Source organism: Onychostoma macrolepis, chromosome 02 (assembly GCF_012432095.1).
Source record: "Onychostoma macrolepis isolate SWU-2019 chromosome 02, ASM1243209v1, whole genome shotgun sequence".
NCBI classification, from domain to species: Eukaryota; Metazoa; Chordata; class Actinopteri; order Cypriniformes; family Cyprinidae; genus Onychostoma; species Onychostoma macrolepis.
Genome location: NC_081156.1, coordinates 29,863,510 through 29,884,386, shown reverse-complemented (window position 1 = coordinate 29,884,386; position 20,877 = coordinate 29,863,510). Strand labels below are relative to the sequence as shown.

The window sequence follows — 20,877 nt, the reverse complement described above, 5'->3', positions numbered from 1 at the left end:
TTAACGTGTTTTTGCACATTTCCAGATTAAAAATCATTTTTTGACATTTATTGCTCTCCCTATGGGAGATTTCAAGCTTTTGGTTATTCAGATGAAATTGCATGCTTTTTCCCCCTTTGATATTTTAAGATATTAAAATCAATTTTTTTATGTGAAATATAGAAGCAATTACTGTCTGTATCGATCTGATTATCAGAGTGAATCTGGTTTATGATGTTATCTATAGTCCGATCTGATGGTGTTTGTTGAAATCCCGTGTCAATGAAGTTAAAAATCCCAGGGAAAATCACGGAATGATACATTTGAGAGAGAAGCGTCTGTTTAGCGTACGCCAATGCTGTAAATGGACATGATGGACGAGACCGGGACTGACAATCATCTTAAACTAGAATCGCTATTCCAACACACCCCACACTAGTCACTAAACTAGTCCCCCAGGTGCCATTGAGTGATCTGCCCCCTCTTCTTCTTGTTTTTTCCCCTAACTCTCTCCGTATCGCTCTTTCGCTGTCACCCCCCACCACCTCCACCTCTGTAACCCCCTGGCCGTGGAGGAGGAAGGGTTCGGGGGCGGCCCCCCGCTGTTCCCCTGCGGAGCCCCCATTGCCCTGCGTCCAGCCCTCATTGTGCCCACCTCCCCCCCGCCCCCTGCCAGGCAGGTGACAGGGGCCTCAATGCTGCCCGGACCGAGCTCATGGAACCTACAGATGGAGCGTGGAAATCAGACTCCAAAGAGCTCAGTCACCATTCTCACTAAACAGGCCAACAAAAGACTGCCAAATAACTCCCCAAAAGAGATGGAGAGAGAGAGAGAGAGAGAGAGAGAGGGAGCGCGCGAGAGAGAAAGAGCCAAATGCAACAGTGTCATTTACAGATTACAGTCTGTAGCGTTTGACTTTTTTGCAGCAGTAATGCTACAAACTCCAAGCAGTTATGGGAAAGACTGACTTATTTTATTTTATTTTATTTTATTTTATTTTATTTTATTTTATTTTATTTTATTTTATTTTATTTTATTTTATTTTATTTTATTTTATTTTATTTTTTGACTTTTTTCACTGGTATTGATAGAAACTGGAAAGGCTGATTTATATATTTAATTTTATTTACTTTATGTACTACTTATTTAACACTTTTGCAGTGGTAATGATAAAAACTTTTTGGTAATGATAAAAAAATATTAAAACTAAATAAAAAACTCTTTTTACCTATTTTTATGGGTTTTTGTTATACTTTTCCATTTTTAATTTAATTTAATTTAATATGATAATGATAGAAATGGACTTATTTACATATTTTTATTTTATTTACTTATTTTTATTATATTTTTATATTTTATTATATTATATTTTTATTTGACTCTTTTGCAGAAATAATGATAGAAACTCAAGGGAATTAAGAGAAGAAAAAAATGAAAAGTGAGATGTTTTACTTGTACCCAAATCATAAAGCAATTTGGAAACTCTCGTGCCTTCTCTTTTCCTCACAGGATTTGATTTGATGGTTTGATTTCTGGATGTTAGTTTTGGGAGAATACATGTTTTTATGTGCTTATTTTAATTTGCGACTCAGTTCTCTGAGGGCTTTCTTAATGAAGAAAATGATGGATGCCATATCCTCAGTAACTGACTGTTCGTTCCAGGTGCTGTCTACTGAAAATAGTCCAGACTTTTGGGGAAAATGGCATGAAAAGTGACTTTTCAGTAATGTTAGAGAGTGGAAAAGTGTTAAAGGACAGTCTTCCCTCCCTCCCTGTTTCTCTCTTTCCTTTCCAACTCTCGTGAGATTCCCGGAGAGATGCACGCTGGCACCGGGCAGCAGCATTTCCTGTGTGGCTCCAGGGTGGAGAACGAAGGGTTTGCTTCGCGTGACTCTTCACTTATAATTAACCCTCAAAATCTCTCTTTCTTCTTCACTCTTTCTCTTGTTTGCTCTCTTTCTCTGCAGGAGAAATACACCTGCATATTAGTTGGGAAGTCCAAATGAGTTTTTGTTTGTGAAACCGAATCATTACTTAGTTTATGTATGGCATCTGCATTATTTTTTCCAACTAAAAAAGTAAAATGGTTTTACATTTTAACTGTAAAACCATGTTAGATGAGCTTATGCGGATTATCAAAGGAAAAATGTATTTGATTGGCACATTGCAGATCTAACTTTTTGCGTATACCTTACTTGTTGGTTGTTATACTTTGTAAATTTGTACTGAAACTCAATGAAAAGTACATTTAATGGACATTTTTGAATGCATTTTGAATTTAAGGGTCTGTGGATGCGGTTTCGCTGGGCGAACTCGGGTGTCTTTTTACGTTTTGTGTTTTCAACCATATGGGGGTGAAAATCGAAGAGAGAGCGAACAAGAGAAAGGAGATGGCTAGTGTCAGACGAAGCAGATGTGGCGTTGGCGAGTTCTGGACGGGGGCTTTCGAGGCGTATTACTGGACAATAGCTGGCTGTCACGCTAGTTTGAGGAGCCTAATCATTTGATAGGGCCCCCCTCCTCTGGGTACAGATTCCCTGAGCTTTAGTCCACTCACACCAACATTCTCTTCTGCTGAATTAGCTACGAAAGAACCTCTCACCCGGTCCAACTTCACAAATAATACCTGCATACGAGCGAGGGCTGATGTGTGTGTTTGTGTGTAAACACAGAGCACTGGGTGAGAGAAAGTGTTAGATATAGGCTACTGGCCTTCAATCATAACCAGATAAAACTACTTACAGCAATATAGTGGTCAATTTATCTCACTGAATATGACAGATAAAGTTCTAAATGTTAATTCTCAGATATTCTTTTACAGAATGGATCCTGGATCCTGTTTCACTTTTTTTACTATGTTACATGAATATTTTGTTACATTTTGTATATTGAGTATGTAGAATGTGTTTATGTGTCCCTTGTGCATTCAGACAGATCGCAAAATAATTTCAGCATTGCTGCTCAAAAACAATTTCTAGCAGTTTAAAAGAACGTCATCTATTCATTCATTCAAAAGTCTTTGTTTAATTGTTTATGAATTTATTAAATTTGCTTTAGTATTATTTATTTATTTAAATCTTTATTCTAGTTGTCTTATGAAATAATTTGCTTTAGTATTATTCATTCATGCATTTAATTTGGTTTATGAATGTTTTTAATTTGCTTTACTTTATGTATTTATTTATTTACTTATTTAAAATCTTTATTCAAGTTGTTTTATGAAATAATTTGCTTTAGTATAATTTATTTATTACTTAAAGTTTTTAATTAATTTGCTTTAGTATTTTTATTTTATTTTTAAATCTGCCACTTTCTTTAGTCTGTGAAATACAAACAAGTGACTTTTTGAAGAATTTTATTTTTATACAATGAATGTCATTGAGGACTGGGGCTGTGACCTATATTCCAACCCTTCTGAAGCCATACAATAGCTTTGTGAGAGAAACGGACCAAAATTCAAGTCATGAACTATTCATTTAAAGTTTGTGCTCTTCTAAAACAAATGAAAATGTCTCACAGTGGAGTTCTGGATTTATTCTTAATCTAATAATAATCTCGTTTTAATGTTTTCTTTACAGCAAGCCACTCAGACGAGGGTTCAGATGTGGACTCAGAACCGGGTTTGCCGTTAAAGAGGAAACAGCGGCGCAGTCGGACCACGTTCACAGCTGAGCAGCTGGAGGAGCTGGAGAGAGCTTTCGAACGCACCCATTACCCTGATATATACACCAGAGAAGAGCTCGCTCAGAGAGCTAAACTCACCGAGGCACGAGTACAGGTACATCAACACACACACCTTTGATATTCAACTCTATTACTTCCTGCAAAAGCTTTGTTAATCATGTGACAAGTTTGTGTGACTGGCACTTTTTAGCCTGAAATGATCACTCTACACACACTTTCTCGTAAGTCGCATTGCTGTTTAAAAAAAACAGTAAATGTGGTTTACACTGGGAGACTAAATTTACCAGCATTTATCCCTGCACCCTTTGCCCCGAAGTCACATGACACACCCGCATAAACACAGGCTTCTTTGTGCCACGTCTGACCTCTTGTTTTTACCCTAGTATTCTGTCACATAAAAACCTCAAAACAGAATCTTTTAATAAACTCTATTATTAGGTCCCTCTAACCCAATTAAACTAGAACTCGTGACATGATGTCACCGCTTTTTAATGAGCACAGATGTTTCGATCGCAATCAGACCAGACAAGCTTTCGGCTACTGAACAACACAAAGAGCGCCTGTGTACACTCAGATACATCACACACACAAACACATTCTTACAGGAATAACATGGTTCCATATCTGATTCCCTGAATAAAGGGGGGTGTTATGGCAAGCCCATGCTGAAATGTGTCATGTTTTAAATTTGGCACCGTTTTGAGTATAAAAACAATCTGTTAGATGTGTTTATGTGAGTAAATAGTTATTCTGAGTGTATGGGTGTTAAATGTAAGTTTATTGTTTGTCGTTTTCTGTCCTGCAGGTTTGGTTCAGTAATAGAAGAGCTCGCTGGAGGAAGCAGGCAGGAGCCAATCAGCTCATGGCGTTTAATCACCTGATACCTGGTGGTTTCCCACCCTCTGCGATGTCGAGTCTTCAGCCCTATCAGCTGGCGGACAGCCCTTACCCTCCCTCATCTATCTCACAAGGTGAGAACTATAAAGCAGAATGATACACTACCATTCAAAAGTTTGGGGTCAGTATAATAAAAAAAAAAATAAAAATCTACGAGGATGCATTAAATTGATCAAAAGTGACACTAAAGACATTTAGAACATTCATCAAAGAATATGAAAAAAAAAAATGTATCAGTTTCCTCTAAAATATTAAGCAGCACAACTGTTTTCAACATTGATAGTAATAAGAAATGCTTTTGAGCACCAAATCAGCATATTAGAATGATATTCTGAAGGATCATGTGACACTGAAGTCTCTTTCTCTTTCTCTTTCTCTTTCTCTTTCTCTTTCTCTTTCTCTTTCTCTTTCTCTTTCTCTTTCTCTTTCTCTTTCAACAGTATCGGAGCAGCCCAGCACTGTGCACAGGCCTCAGCCTCTTCCCCCCACCTCAGTGCATCAGACTGGGCTTGGCAGCGGACCGGGGGCCCAGGAGGGAAGTTCGGCCTACTGCCTCTCCTCTGGACGTCATGGTTTCTCTAGTTACTCTGACGGCTATGTGGGCGCGCCGGGCCACGCAAACCCAGTGAACCCCACCATCAGCAACGGCCTCTCATCACAGGTCAGTATCATTTCACATCACATACAGTTTGGGCACACAGTATATGGCTGCAGATACTGACCAGCTGCCAGAGGTCTTCACCTCCATAATCTGTGTTATGGCTGAGACAGTGTTACTCAATTTACATGCAAAGAGGTTAGGCAATCGTACAGGGCTATACAAGGAAATCTTAAAGGCACATTTGCAAAAGATGCCTTTTTGTTCAAGTTTTAGAGTCTTAGAAAGAGTAGAGAATGGTTGTGTAAAATAGCTTGTGGTGCATAAAAATATTGCAAGACTTTATACATGAGCTTCTCAAAAAAGATAAATTAGAATAATACGTTTCTTTTAAACAGTGTGTTTGTATCTCACAGACATCACTGGTTTTGTTTTGTGCTTTTTTGCTAAGCAATTATAGTTCTTATGATTATAAATCATGGTTTTGTTTCTAATTAAAGATATGATTGATCATCTTGCTGGACAGTAGAAATTAATAAGGTTAGTGCAGGTGTGGTTTGGGACTGGCATTTTTTCTCTTGTGGTCACAAAGGCTGCATTTATTTGATCAGAAATACAGTCAAATAGTAAAATATTATTACAATTTAAAATAACTATTTTCTAATATGTTTTAAAAATGTAATGAATTCCTATGATGCAAAGCTGAATTTTCAGCATCATTACTCCAGTCTTCAGTGTCACATGATCCTTCAGAAATCATTCTAATATGTTAATTTGCTACTCAAGAAACATATCTCATTATTATTGTTAATGAGAAAAACAGTTGTGCTGCTTAATATTTTTATGGAAACCGTGACTTTTTTCCCCACATTTTTTTGAATGGAAATGTCTTTACTGTCACTTTTGACCTATGTAATGCATCCTTGCAGAATAAAAGCACTGATTTCTTTCAAAAAGAAACATCCTGTCCTCAAACTTGGAGAAAGTCTCTGTTTTTACCCCGACCAGCAGAATGGCAATGTGAGAATGAAGGTGTGAGGAGGGGTAGGACACGACTAAAAGGATGATGATGATGGAAACGAGAAGTGAAAGACAATTATTTGTGATTACACACTCATCAGCTGTTATCTGTCGGCTCGCCTGCTGCGCACAACGTGCTAACAACCAGAAAATGAGCTTCTAACTGCCTCAAAGCATCCGGTAGTTAGACATGAGCGGCATTCTGGGTGCTGTCCTCAAACTCGAACCCCTCGGAGTGCTGTGTGATACAGATAAATGGAATGAAAGAGATGGACAGAGGAAGCAGAGGAAAAAATAGAATGACTGAGATAGAAAGCGCCCCTGGGGCTGTAAGACAGAAGATGATATTGAGAATGAGGTTCTTTCTCATAACACACAAAAAAAGCAATGAAAGCCAGTAAGATTACCAGTACGATTTATGGAAAACACTGCAGTCTAGACACATCCCCATTGATCAGATATGTTATGGTACAATAACGTTTTTGTTAAAGGGACAGTTCACCAAAAAATGAAAATTCTGTCATTGTTTACTCACCCTCATGTTGTTTCAAACTTGTGCGAAACTCAGGAGAACATTTTGGCGAATCTTTTCTACAGCTTTTGTGATAAAACAGCAGTTCATTGTTTCCATGGTTGTCAGTCTCCGAAAAACACCTCTGAAAAAGTAACATAATAGTTTATACAACTTAAATTTGGGTCTGTTCCTCATTTAAGTCTATATATGCATGACTCCAGAAAACCACTTTTATGCTACTTTTTTTTCTTTTTCTTTTTGAGGCTTGAAAGCCCCTGTTCACTATGAAATGTTATTGCATGGAAAAATCTGTGTCAATTTAAAAAAAAAAAAAAATTCCTATATTTTTGTTTCATGGAAAATATAACAGCATACAGGTTGTGAGGAATAAAAAACAAACAAACAAAAAAAAAAATAGAATGTTAACATCATATGAAAATATTGGTAACATTACATAAGGTCCCATTTATTAACATGAAAAAAAAAAAAAGAAAATACAATGAACAGTTGTATTTTTTTATTAACTAATATTATAAAAAATAAGGTAACACTTTATTTTAAGGTGTCCGTTTCATGTTACATGTACTTACTATTATAATAACAATACATTATGCATAATTACATGCAAGTAGCCCAAAGCCAAACCCAAATCATAACCCTAACCATATAGTAAGTACATGTAGTTAATTAATATTACTCAATACTTAAATGTATAATTACACTGTAACAAAGACACCTTAAAATAAAGTGTAACAAAAAATTAATAAATACTGTAACAAATGAATTCCGCATTATTTAATGTTAGTTAACTCATTAATTAACATTAGCTAATGAAACATATTGTAACGTGTTATCAAAATGTCTAAACATGAAAAAGTTAAAAGCATAAACTTTATGAAATAAAGAATCCTCTGTGTGGATTTGGACTCTCGCCTCGTGTACAGTAATTGAACTGCACAAAGTTATTTAACATGACGTATTAATTGAAGTGTGTCTAATTGCAGCGCCCCCAGCAGCAGGGTTTGTAATCGGAACCAATTCCTAGTCATTAAGGCAGCATTCCTGCGTCAGGACTGACTTAGAGGTCAGGTAGCTCTCACACTCACACTCGGTCTGTTATTGCCATTAGTGTGTGTGTGTGTGTGTGTGTGTGTTTGTAACCTGGCACAGGGTCGGCTGGTGCAGTTGTGTTGTTGTTGAAGGGCAGGGATTCTCGTCGTCATGACGATGCTGGAACTCTCAGCGTCTGGGATTCTAATTATGGGATGCTCCGGACTCTTAATTGATTGGAATGGGAGAATTTACCCTCCATAATGCGCTGTGTAATTTATGCAAATGAGCCACTTTGTTGGCTAATTGTTTGAATTATGTATTTATCTGTGGTTTAATGTATGCTGAAATAAGCTTGGGATCCGGGGTGTGCTGAGGAGGCTTGTCCCTGCAGATTGGTTTGTAATTTATTACCAAATGAAATTGTGATTATTTATAATTACATATTTTATTTTTTATATATTAATTACAAAAATACGATAGTACAGTGATGGCATTAGATAAAGCTTATGACCAAATCCATGGAGAGGATTCTTTATTTAATAAGGTCTATGCTTTTTAAAATCAACTTTTGCGTATTAGAGAAAAAAAAAAAAAGTTTTACAATAAGGTTCCATTAGTTAACATTAGTTAATGCATTAGCTAACAAAGAGCAGTAATTTTGTTACAGCATTTATTCATTTTGGTACTGAATTACTGCCATGGTATATGTTCAAAAGAAAAGAAATACATGGTATTTCGCTTTTTAGTGTTTTTGTTGTTGCTGTAAGAACAATGATTGACCTGTAAATCAGTTCAAGTCGGTCTCATATGGTTTTCTGATCCAGTTCACTGCTTTTTTATCCCATAATTTCCTGTTCATTGTCTCAAGTGTACTTTTTATTTAAAAAAATTCAGAAAGTCATAAAATAAGTCTCATTGCAGCTGTAGCCTGTTCTCCTGTAAATAAAAAGTGCTAAAAATGCACCTAGTAACTTGTTTAATTTTTTGTGCAGTTTAAATGAAATAAATAGTTGAGATTAAATCTCATGCATCAGTTTGAAACCAACAACAACAAAACCAGAAATTGTAATCACAAAAATCGCTTAATGTATTTAATCTAAAATATCCCATCAAAATGGCATTTGGGAACATTGCTTTTTGCTCTTTGAGCTCTGGCGAATGTGGGCTGCTTCCTCCGGACAGCTGCGTACATGCATCGTCCTGGCTGGGAAAATGTTTTATGAGGAAGCTTTTTGTCAACAACTCCTGTCTGTGGTCTGGACATGGAAGGAACATTTTAGCTTTCACCTCACATGTAGCCGGGCCCGGGCCCCCCATGGGGAGGTGAACGAGAGAGTTTAACCTCCATGTGCTTTTCATTTGTTAAGCATCACACATCAGCGTGTGACTCACAAATGCGCTGCTGTACATGATATACGCTGTCAGCTCATGTGATCCTTGAGTTATCTGCAAGGTGGGGAAAGCACCTGAAAATCTGCGAGAGTCCATTTCTCTTCTGAACAGCTGTTGAAGATGAACCCCGAAAGGAATTCCATGACCCTTCACACCGCTTGTAAAAGCGTTAACCGCACAAACACACATGGTTTCCTTGCAAAATGAGGAAATACCATAGACACCCATTTTTTTTCTATTTTTGGAGGCTTTCAAATCAGAAATGTTTAAATGCTTACAATTAATTGCTTTTACATTTTTAAACCATTTGTATTAGAAATTTGTGTATTTTTTAATTTTCATTCATTTTTATAGTCATTTTACAGTTTTAGGCATTGCGTTATCATAGCAACAAAATTGTAAAACTGAACATAACTTTGCACAGATGTGTTTGGAACGATATGAGGATGAGTAAATTATGACAGATTCTTTTAACATTTCACATGAAAACCTCTGTATTTTTCTAAATATGCAAAGTTGACTTCATGATTTTAAAAAGCATAAACCTTATAAAATAAAGACGCTTATAATGGAAGTGAATGGGGCCAATTTATAGTATTTGAAAAGCAAAAATGTATAAATTCTTAAAATTATGTTTAATGTGTATAATTTTACAACTTACATTAACTTTTTTATTTAGTTTGTGTTATTTCATTTTAATTAATTTTTATAGTCATTTTAAAATTTTAGGTGTTGAATCATAAAACTGAATATAACCTTACACAGAAAAGGCTATTAAGCTTCTTCTTTTTTTTCCCATGCTGAAATCATATTAATACACATTGGTTATGTTTTGGGGCTATGCTATTGAAACAGTAATTTAATGATTTAATACTAGCAACCTTCATTTCCATTGTAAGTGCATCTCTATTATTTTATTTTTTTTATATATATAAATAAAAACATTATTTATGGTTTGTTTTTCCAATTGAGTACCTCTCCAGATGTCCCCACAGGAAGGTTTTTGTCGGATTTAGCTCACGTCTGAGGACAAATTTGTCCCTAAAGAATATCTAAGCAAACCCACCTACATGTGACGTACTTATTCCATATGTTTCTTCTGTTATATTGGTTTTTAAGATCAAATCTTGATAGAAAATGCCATAACACTCTTCCCCCTTACTCTTTTCATCTGGCTATGCTCTCTTCTCAAACACACAACTCTACACTCAGAATTGTTTTCAGGAAAATGTTAACCGGGCAAAGAAATACAGCCCCTCTCGACTGACTCCACCCCTCTTTGGTTGCACCGGGTAACGGTTTAAAAGGAACCATGTGTCCAGCAGGATGGGGAATAATTTGACTCTCATGGACAGAGTCAGTGGGCCGGCCGGTTGTTCGGTCGGTGTGCAGGAGATTTTTTTTCTGGGGGCCGGGCTGGTTTTGATTAATGATTAGCAGAGGGAGGGAACTGATCTGCGTTTGGCCCATCAAGCGGCGTCCGAGAGCTCACAGACACTGATGGCACACTCGCGTCTCGCTTCCATCTGTCTGTCACTGGTGTGAATTAGACACGGGCGGCCAGAGACGCTGTGTGAGAGCTGGAGAGATCTTCGCTCGCTGTCAGCAAATCATTTCAGATGCGTCTTACACACTGCTGTTTGATAAAAGGGAGGGCTGAATTAAAAACTTTAGCGTTGTCATTATGTTTGGTTTGGTGTGTTGAATTCATTTCACATCACAGAGTTTAAAACAAAAGCAAATTTTCATTGTTTTATTTGGTAAAGATGAAGAATTCTGATAGGTCTGAGAACTTAAGTTAATCCATGTGTATTAAAAAGTTGTTTAAAAAATGTTTTTAGTCTTTTTTAAGTAAATTTGAGAAGTTCTGAATACTTATGGACTGTGCTGTGAGTGATTGCCAGGGTGTTACTAGGTGACTACTCAGTTCGTCAGTGTAAGCCTATGGGATTTTCTCCCATTTTATCACCTGCCAGGCAAAAATTGGAAGTCTGATCTCTTGGAAAAGTATATATAGGGTAGAGTGGAGGAAAACGCTCCTCTTAAGGATTGTGTCATTTTCTTTCAGTGAAACAAAAGTTAAATGTGTTCAGAAAAGTTATCATAGTTTTGGTGACTGACATAAATTATAAACCAAGTATGAAAAAAAGAGTTTTCATGTTATTAGATTTTTAACAGAAATTATTATTATAATTTTTTTTGATAACTGGCTAGCTAACTAGCTACCTGATGCTAACTTGAGGTAATTTTTAAATATAAAGTCCAAATATTTTTATTCAACCAGCTAGTTAGAATACATTTGATAAACAAAGGAAAAACAAATAATATGATGTTCAGAACAGAATAACAACAGTAATTGCCTCCTGGGGGGCGTTTTACCCCAAAACTATGTTTGAGAAAAAAATGATCTCATTCTGAAAATATAATTATATTTTGATTATAACACGTACTCCCTATCTACAGGCCCTACTGTTCTCATATCATATATAACTGTGATGTTCTAAAAAACAAGCAGCTTTAAAACGCTTTTTTTCTCGCTGCCGAAAATTAGATCATTTACTGTGAAATCCGTTTTCTCTCCGGTACATTCTATATCACTCTCGTCAACGTAGTCCATAGTTACAATAAAAATTTGTTTTGAATTTATCGTGTGGTTATTTTGGGAAAAACAGTAGGGGGGCGTTTTCCCCCACTCTACCCTACCTTAAAATTATGCATACCTGCATGAAGAAACATTTAATAAAACAGCTGTTTTTTAATGTGTTATTTGTGCATCGATCAAAAATTATTATAGATTTTGTTAATGTTTTGAATTAGATTTTAAATGTAGTTAAAGTTTTTGTATGCTTTTTTTTGTCATTTTTATTATTATTATATATTTTTAAAATGTCTGCGTAGTTTTTATTAAGTTTTAGTTTATTTACTTTTAGCTAGTTTAGTACTTCAACTCAGACAACGAGAAATGTTGAAAATAAAAGACAAATCAAATCAAATTTATATATATAAAATTTCAGTTGTTGTTTAATTAAACAGTAATGCTTTTTAGGGTTTTATTTTTTAGTTTTAGTTAACAGTAAATAACACTGCTTTGTCACATAAAACTGCAGATGATTAAATGTGGTTTTCTGAACTCACTTGGTTACCAGAATTTAGTCATGTATTAGCTAACCAGCATAAATCAGTTTGAGCCACACGGAAATTCATTGGTCTAGGCTAGTCTTTTCAGCATTTGCTCGTTAAAGTAACTTAGCGTAGTTATACTAAAGTGTCCTCTTGTTTTTCCTCAGGTGATGGGGCTGTTGAATCCGGGTGGAGTGCCGCACCAGCCGCAGAGTGATTTTGCCCTCTCTCCGTTGACGGGCGGTTTGGAGCCCAGCACAGGCATGGCTCCCAGCTGCCACTCTTCTCAGAGACTGGAGGCTCTGCCAGGCCTGCCCAGCATGCCAACTCTGCCCAGCTCTCAGTCCTACTGCCCCTCCAGCTACAGTTCACCCGGGTACAGCGTGGACCACGTGGCGTCTTACCAGTACAGCCAATACGGGCAGAGTAAGGTGAATACCATTACTGTTTCTACTGTAGTGAGAGAGAGAGCCACGTTTATGAATGTTTAAAACAGTTAAAAACAGTTAAAAACAGTTCAGTTTGTTGTGGAAACGTAAAAAGTTCCGTTTTGCATTTGATGCGTAGCCATGTTATTTTATAGATACTGTTTTGAATGGTTTTTTGTTTGTATATTTTCTGGTTTCACTTTAATTTTAGTTAAAGTTTCAGTATTTTTGTTGTGTTTTTGTCATTTTAATTTGTTTTTGTCTTTATTAATTGCTAATTCAGTTTTATTTATTTTAGCACATCAAGTAAATATAAATTAAAATAAGAAATGTTGCCTTTGAAACTAACCGAAATAAAACGTAATACGTAATGGTTTTGCTGATTTAATTAAAAAGAAAAAATGTAGTTAAATTCATTGGTTTTTGATTGGATGAAGGCAAATCTGAATGCAGTCGATTGTGAGAAAGGGGTGGGATTTATGCAGACAAAATTGGAGAATTCCTGCATAAGTCATCAGAGAGAAGTCTGTCATTTCACTGTAAGGTGGAGTTGACATTTTGATGAACAATTACAAGGTAAAAAATAAATAAATATATATGCATGGATGAATCGTTCACAATTAGATCAATAACATGCATAAAAAAAAATAGATTTGACATGAATTTCCATTTAACGTTGGCTTTAATTCATCTCTTTACTAAAGAGAAATTAATTCTAATGAATATGTTTGTGCAACCACACAAAACTTTTTAAACAACAGTTCAAAAGTGCATTGACGGTTGTTTAATGTTACTTTTACCAATAGTCACATTCATCCCTTTTTCATTTAATTATATTTTTACACTTTTTGACACTTTTATTGATGCATGGCATATGATTTTGATGAGCTGCATCACCACAGCTTGACATTTTAGAATAACCATCCTAACCGCTACAGTTCAGCCAGGAAACTTTTTTTTTTTTAAAAAAAGCAAAGATTCTATAGAGAAACATGATCATCTAAACGTCAACTGAGATTATTTTCAGTAAAGTATTGGTCTTTTAATCTGAGGCGTAATCATAGGTTTCCATTAGTTAGTTGTAATCCGCCGGGTCGCCACACAGGTAAACACTGCCGTGGTTTACAATGCTTAACCCGCGACCTTTCACGACCCTGTGAGATGAGCTATATCTCATCAGCTCCAGGCATCCGTCAGCCAGCCATGTAATGAGCTCTGGGTAACAAAGATATCGTTCATGATCCACTCAAACACGCAGTGAAATGAGAGGAGCAGCCGTCTCAGAACATGTTAGACAGAAGCGGAGGGGGGAGACATACACACCAGGCCTGCATGTCGAGTGCCCAATCCAGGACTGCATCTTGATATCATTAATTTGCTGGGGTCCGCACCCCGTAAGCACAGAGCTGGGGGTCCATGGAGGAGTTAGCGGGGGTCTCGTGTAGGAGTAGAATGGCCCGTGGCAGGCAGATATTAGAACCATGTGTTTCAGACGGGTCAGATCTGTAGTTGCTGTTGATCCATCAGTTGACTCTGATCCATACAGAACTGAATATAGGACAACTCTCTTTTCATTTCTCCCCCTCTCTCAATCTCTCTGTCTGTATTTTTAGTGGAATTGGCACGCACCGGCTCACTCAATCATGCGCTGTGTTTTGTTGGATCTTACGCTTTTGCATATTTCGATTTCTTTCTTTTTTTTCCTCTTGGCAAAGGCTACGTCACTATAGTCATATATTGATATCAGTGGTTCTCAGCCGTTGTGCCGGAGCCCACTAGGAGGCATCAGTAGACTTCCAAGACCTTAATATGATGTATTTAATGTAATGAGTCGCGTGTGTGTGTGTGTGTGTGTGTGTGTGTGTGTGTGTGTGTGTATATATATATATATATATATATATATATATATATATATTTCTGCAACATGCAAAACTGTGAAATTTGTATTATTTCCCTAAACAATTATTGCTATCGGTTACTAAACATTTTGTTTTGTTTTATTTCTATGAGATATTTAGTCATGATAAATTTGTCCACAGTGACAAAGTAATTTAAAATAGTGTAGAAACATGTCATATAAATAAAGTCTGAAATGAACATTTATTAATTTATATGCAATTATGTACATTTTAATGTGCATTTCATTTATTCTTAAACACGTTTACATGTTTCAGTTTGTATATTCAAGATTTTTTTTTAAACCATACATAATTAATTATTTTAAGCATTATTTTAGTATTATATTTAGTATTGATATACTATTATAGGTTTTGTTTTGAATTGTATTTTTATATTTTCTGTTTTACTTAGAATTTTAGTTACATTTTTCATATTTTTTTGTGTCTTTATGGTTTTTATTATGTTTTAATATTTAGTTTTAGTTGTTTTATTACTTACACTAAATGAAAATGCGAATTGTTGTCTTGGCACCTAAATGAAATAAAATAAGTTTTATTTTATTTCTGTAGTAATGAAGTATTTCATGGTTTCGGTTTTATTTTTAGCTAACGATAATAACCCGACCCCTTAAATGAATGTCTCTCCTCGTCTTTTTCAGGTGCCTTTCATTATCTGAAACCCAGCATTGACTGAATGAAGACAGACAGGAAGGAGATGAAGAGATCTATGGATGGTCTGACCGTAAACTCTTGCACTTGAGCTCTCCTTCACCTCTTGAATGTTTGACCAAAATGACCATCCATCCTCAAACTCCTGCTCGAGGAGCGCTGAGGAGAGGCCAGCGGTGCCGGCGGTCCTCTCTTAACGCCTGTGGGTCCAAAGTGCAACAGAGTTGTTTTTACGAGGGGGATATTGCGGGTGGGCTTGGGTTGGGTTTAGAACCAGGACTGAGAACGGGTTAGTTTGACCATTTAGACCTGGAGGAAACAGCCTCTCCATATTTCCATCTCATTTTGGAGCAGGCAACAGCATCACACGCTCTGACGACACTTGCCGCCTCCTTCCCGAAGAGCGACAAGCCATGGGACTCGAGGAGGACAAAGGGAAAGGACAAAAAAAGGACAAATAAACAACTCAAAGACTGAGACTGTGCTTATAAACAGCATGGAATGGCAGGGAAGAGTGTGGTGCCATACTCTGATATCAGCTGTCCACTGACGGACGCACTTTAGTGGCTGGTCTATGACAACTCGACAGTGACTCTTTGTTTGAGACACATCTTGTTTGACTTTGTTGATATTTTCAGGAAATAAGGGCTTGGAAAAGACAGGTGTGCCAACTTTCCTTATTTCTCATTCATAAATAAATGACTGAATACACAAAAACATGCTCACATTTGGCACAGCACTCTCAGGTCCTCTTCATAGAGAGAAAGAGGGTGACCTAAACGGAATGCACTCAAGTGTCCGAAGGCATTTCACCAGCCCTCTGTAGTGCAGATAGACTATGTCATCTGAGCACACACAAAATAGCTTATTATGAGACAGACGTGATGTTCAGAATGGAATACTATTGTACTGCTTATTGCATACTGTATACTACAGTATATAGTAAAATAATGCAATGAAAAGTAGTATGCTACCTTGCAAATGCGGTTGCATTTTTAATCTAATTTAGTGTAAAAACGTCTGATGACGTGTCAAGAAAACAAAAATAAAATATTTAATTTACTGGTTACAGTGGAATAGGAAAGTCAAGTCGAATGCATTGCATTGTGGGATATAATATTGTGTAGAAGGTCGTCTAGTTAGTTTTGCATGCAGAAACAATTGCACACGATATGCATAGTGCATACTGAACATTAGTAGTATGGTAGTATGCTATTCTGAACATTCAGAGAGACCCCCGAACCCAAGGAAAGTGCAATACACACTCAATACCTCATAAACACTCATCTGTTCTCACTTGCTCACGAAAATCATCTGTTCTTAAACTCTGATTGTTTTTCATGCAAAGAAAAGATTCCAGATGATGCAGCGTTTCATAATGTCGATGGATGTCACCTTTATTTTTACTCTGCAGTTTGGAGAAGATCTGCAGATGAACTTCTTTGTTCTGTCTCTGTAACATAACGTTCTTGTCTTATTTTTTACCTTGTTTTTATACTTTCATGTTTTTGTTGTTCCCGACTGCATATAATTGTTGATGGATAATGTGTAAAATGCAGCACTATTTACTATTTATAAGAAAAAAATTAATAAATTGCATTCAAGCTTATTGTGTTTTTTATATTTGCCATCTTTTTTTGCTTTCTCTTGTTTCCTCTTTCGCCTTTTTTTAATAATCTTTCTACATTTGCTTGTGGGAATAAACAACAAATTGCATTATTTTCCTGGATCATGTTTAACATTTTCAAAATCATTCTGCACCTGTATAAAATAACAAAACCATGTATGAAATGCTGTTTTAGGAAAATTAGCATGACCGTTCACAATAACTATCAGATTTATTCAGCCTTCAGCTTCACAGAGCACTTTTATTCATTTAGAAATATATTCAGTTTCATAAAAACACTCTTTCATGACAAAGTCCTTCTCTCCAGGGAGCTCTTAACAGGGTTAATGACTAAAGCAGAGCACTGTAAACCATCCAAACACAACAGAGAACGAGAACAAAGTCATTTTTCTTTTTCTTTCTTTTTCTCTCATAAATGCATCAGGTGTCTTCAGCTGGTCTTTTTCTTGTGTATTAATGTGTGCAACTGAGTGGATGTTTTTGACAAGTATAGGTTCATATTTTGTATAGTAAAATATAGTACAATTGAAAAAGCCCCAAATGTGTTTCTTAATGCTTTTTGCCTCGTCTACCAGAGTTAAGTGTGAAAAAGTTAAGAAATGTGTTCTTTAGAAATATTTTTATTTTCTTAAAAGGTAATAGAATATTTTATTTAATAGGTTATTTAATTATTGATTTGATCAATTTTACTTTTAATTTCTATTTTGCCCATATATTTTTATTTTAATGTCATAATTTTAGTTTTATTGGCTTTGTAAAAGCAGTTAAGATCTTTCTAAGTACCCCCTGGAGCCTGCTTAAAGATCCCCTGGGGTTGTGAGTTGCTGGTTTAAACCATCTTTTGGACATTATATTTAATGTAGCACACCTTTATGTCTTTACATTTGTTTTTCACATCCACAAAATCTTGATGTCTATGGAAGTGTCCCTCTCTTTTGCTCGCTTTTCCTGCATGGAGCCTGGTGTCAGACACAATAACATATACTGGAGACAACTTAACCTCTGACCCCTTGCACTCTTTGAAATCAGTAGACAATCACAGCATAGCTGACAGGGCAAGAGTTACTCCCCGACTCCCCCACGTCATTCTGAGACAGACGGCTGAAAGAGGAGAGAAAGTGAAAAAAAAAAAAAAAACAACAGGGAGAAAAACATGAAAGACATGAGACTGTTTCTCGCAGTAACAAATGACATGGAATTTGGTTAGTTGAACCTCGTGGCTCATACGCAAACATGCAGGACAGAATGGGAGAGCAAATCTTTCAAGAGTTCAACTTTTTGAAGATGTTTTGCAACGCTACGTCAGTCCCCAACAAGTCATCAATCAAGTATCTACAGAAGTTGTTCTGAATTGGTGGATCGTGACACAAAAATGGGTCATAGGTCTGTTCTTATGGGTCACAGACAATGGGGAAAAAGGTGTGATGTCCTCATGCTCAAATACTACGAAGTACAGAAAGTAAAAGAAAAAATAACACAGATTGCATTTAATACAAGTTCACTTGCAGTGATGATAAACATAGTTTATGCCAACCGCAAAGTGTTTTGGGCTGGGAATGATTTTTCATGGTAATAATAGCAAATGTCAGTATTTATTTTTTACCCTGTAAAGCTGTAAATCTTATGAAATAATAATCAGAGAAATATTTTTATTTTTATTTTTTTACCTTCAGATAAGAAGGTTTGAAAAAGTTTGCGTGTTGTTTTTGCATCTTTATCATATTTGACACACCATGCTTTTATGCCTCATTTAGTGTGATATATTGAGAATATATTCAGAGCCCCAAACTGAGCAAAAATATGCAGTTTGGTGCAGTTTCTCATATTTATTTGACCAAAAAGGTTAGATGAAATTCCGATAACTTGTAAATCAGTGAGATCTTTGTAGCAGTATAACAGACCACTTACAAAAAAATGATTAGAAACATCAGTTGTCAGCTATATCTCCCAATAATATGCCTTAATAAAATGATATTTAAATGCCTTTCTTTTTTAGAAAGCTCTGTGGTTTTTATTGTAGGTGCAAAACATACAATACAGTGCAATACAATGGTGATTTAGAGACGAACCAATAAAGATTCCTCAATGGATCATATTTTATACTTAAATTTTAAGATGATTTTTCTAAAAAAACTGTATATGCATAACAAAGTAAAGCCTTAGAAATATCAAATCAAATGTGATACAGTATATCAAATATGATACAGCACACTGTAAAAAATCAAAAATTCACAAGTTGAGAAAACTCAAAAATCTCCTGAAGCTGGTTGCCTTAAACGTTTTACAATGTATGGCTTTATAGGGTTATTGATATTTTGGTACTGTATTGGGATTCCACTTTATTTCTGATGTGAAATCTGGGTCCTGAAGCACAACCAGACCTCTGAGCTATTGTTGGGAACATAATTTAAAAAAAAAAAAAAAAAAAAGTTATTGTACAAATTGCTTTTACGGTTTACATTTTTATGCAAAAATAAAATAAATAATAAAATAAAACAATAAATTATAAAAAATAAAATAAAATGATAGAATAAACAAAATCATTGTATGGCTTTGTGCTATGGTTTACATGTGTATGCAGATGTTTTATCTCAAGCTATTTACTTTTATTTAAACACTTTGAATCATTTCATGGATTTCCTGGGATTCGAACCCATGACCTCATTGCTCTCCTGTTTGATCTACAGCAATGCTTAATATGTTAGATTGTTACTACTTTGTTGAAAACTATTTTTTACTGTTGCATTATTATATTCATCCAAAGCAGTGTTTGTATTGAATGGTTCAATGTATGTATAAGCAATGTGTGTGAATTTAAAAAGTGACATGTTAAAACATTAATTTTCATCTACACTGCTGTTGTAAGCTTTAGCAGAGCATAAATGGATCATGTATGTTGAGCAGCAGTGGTTTGCAGGGTTTTATCACAGCGTAAATGATAAAGAGTGTTTATCTGCATGAACTGCATGTCAGAAAGCATTCCTTTCCAAAAGCGTCTCGCTTGCTATCATTTCTCTCTCTCTCTCTTTCTTTGGTCAGGCTACGTGTTGTTCACAAAACAGACAGACCATAATCACCAAAGCAAGCCCAACTCACCACCGCAGTGGATGAACTTCAGCAAAGTTCTCTTGAAGCTTCTCTGACATGAAGTTTAAGGAGCAAAACAAGCCGCATTTGATAATTGGGAGACTCAGCGTGTCCAGGATTGAAGCTTTAACGTTTGAACGTTACAGTTAAGTTGAGTGACAAAAGAAATCAGAAGCTTTTTTAAATATTCTTACTGAAAAAATAGAACTTCTGTCACACATTGACATTCTGGAATAAATGCCTCCATCAGAGAAGAACTTCTGAACGGCACGGATAATCTATCCCATACTGCTCCAGCAGCTCCATATCTGCCCTTTACATCAGTATCAGCAAGTCTTTGTGAAAATATCAGTGATGTTCATGGACAAAAAGTGTACGTTCTGAATTCTTGTTTTCGTCACAGCTCAAGGTCAAGGAATCGTCTTTTTGACCTTGAAGAGAACTGCAAACAGATGAAATTTGGTGAAGTTACAGCATCTGTTTCCTGTTGAGAGATTGAAACCTTAAATCTGAACTCAGTATTAGTATCAACATGCCCCTAGGTGGCGCTACAACGAATCAAACACTGCTTCTCGCCCTGCTGGCCAGGTGCAGACAGGCCATTCTGAAGGAAATCGAGACGAACCACAAGGACTCCCGAGATAACGCGAGCACAACAGCCCCGACCTCCGCGGCTTTCGCCACAACAAGCAGGCGATCCTACGACAACGCCTACTTCTACATCCTGTTTGTGATGTTCTTCTACTCCTTCCTGGCTCTGACTCTGTTCAAAGGTTTTGTTCAGTATGATGATGGCAAGAAGGATCCATACAAAGAGTTTATGACCCCCACTGGCTCCTCAAAGCAAAAATGCAACGCAGGCCCGGCCGCTGACAAAATCGACTTTGAGGAGGAAAACAGCATCTGAGAC

General features: G+C 36.2%; 1 protein-coding gene across 4 annotated transcripts in view; it reads left to right on the top strand.

Annotated features, from left to right (window-relative positions):
- Positions 1-17,181, top strand: part of pax3a (paired box 3a) — a 47,679-nt gene extending 30,498 nt beyond the window's left edge. For 2 of the 4 annotated variants that reach the window (XM_058746092.1, XM_058746082.1), the window contains exons 6-10: positions 3,559-3,758; positions 4,470-4,635; positions 5,002-5,222; positions 12,426-12,684; positions 15,244-17,181. In XM_058746092.1, the coding sequence (XP_058602075.1) occupies positions 3,559-3,758; positions 4,470-4,635; positions 5,002-5,222; positions 12,426-12,684; positions 15,244-15,278 (881 nt within the window). In that variant the 3' untranslated portion in view covers positions 15,279-17,181. Of the gene's footprint in view, positions 1-3,558; positions 3,783-4,469; positions 4,636-5,001; positions 5,223-12,425; positions 12,690-15,243 lie in introns of those variants that run through there. The other 2 variants (XM_058746101.1, XM_058746110.1) reach the window with 2 other exon arrangements.
- Positions 17,182-20,877: the final 3,696 nt, after the last annotated feature.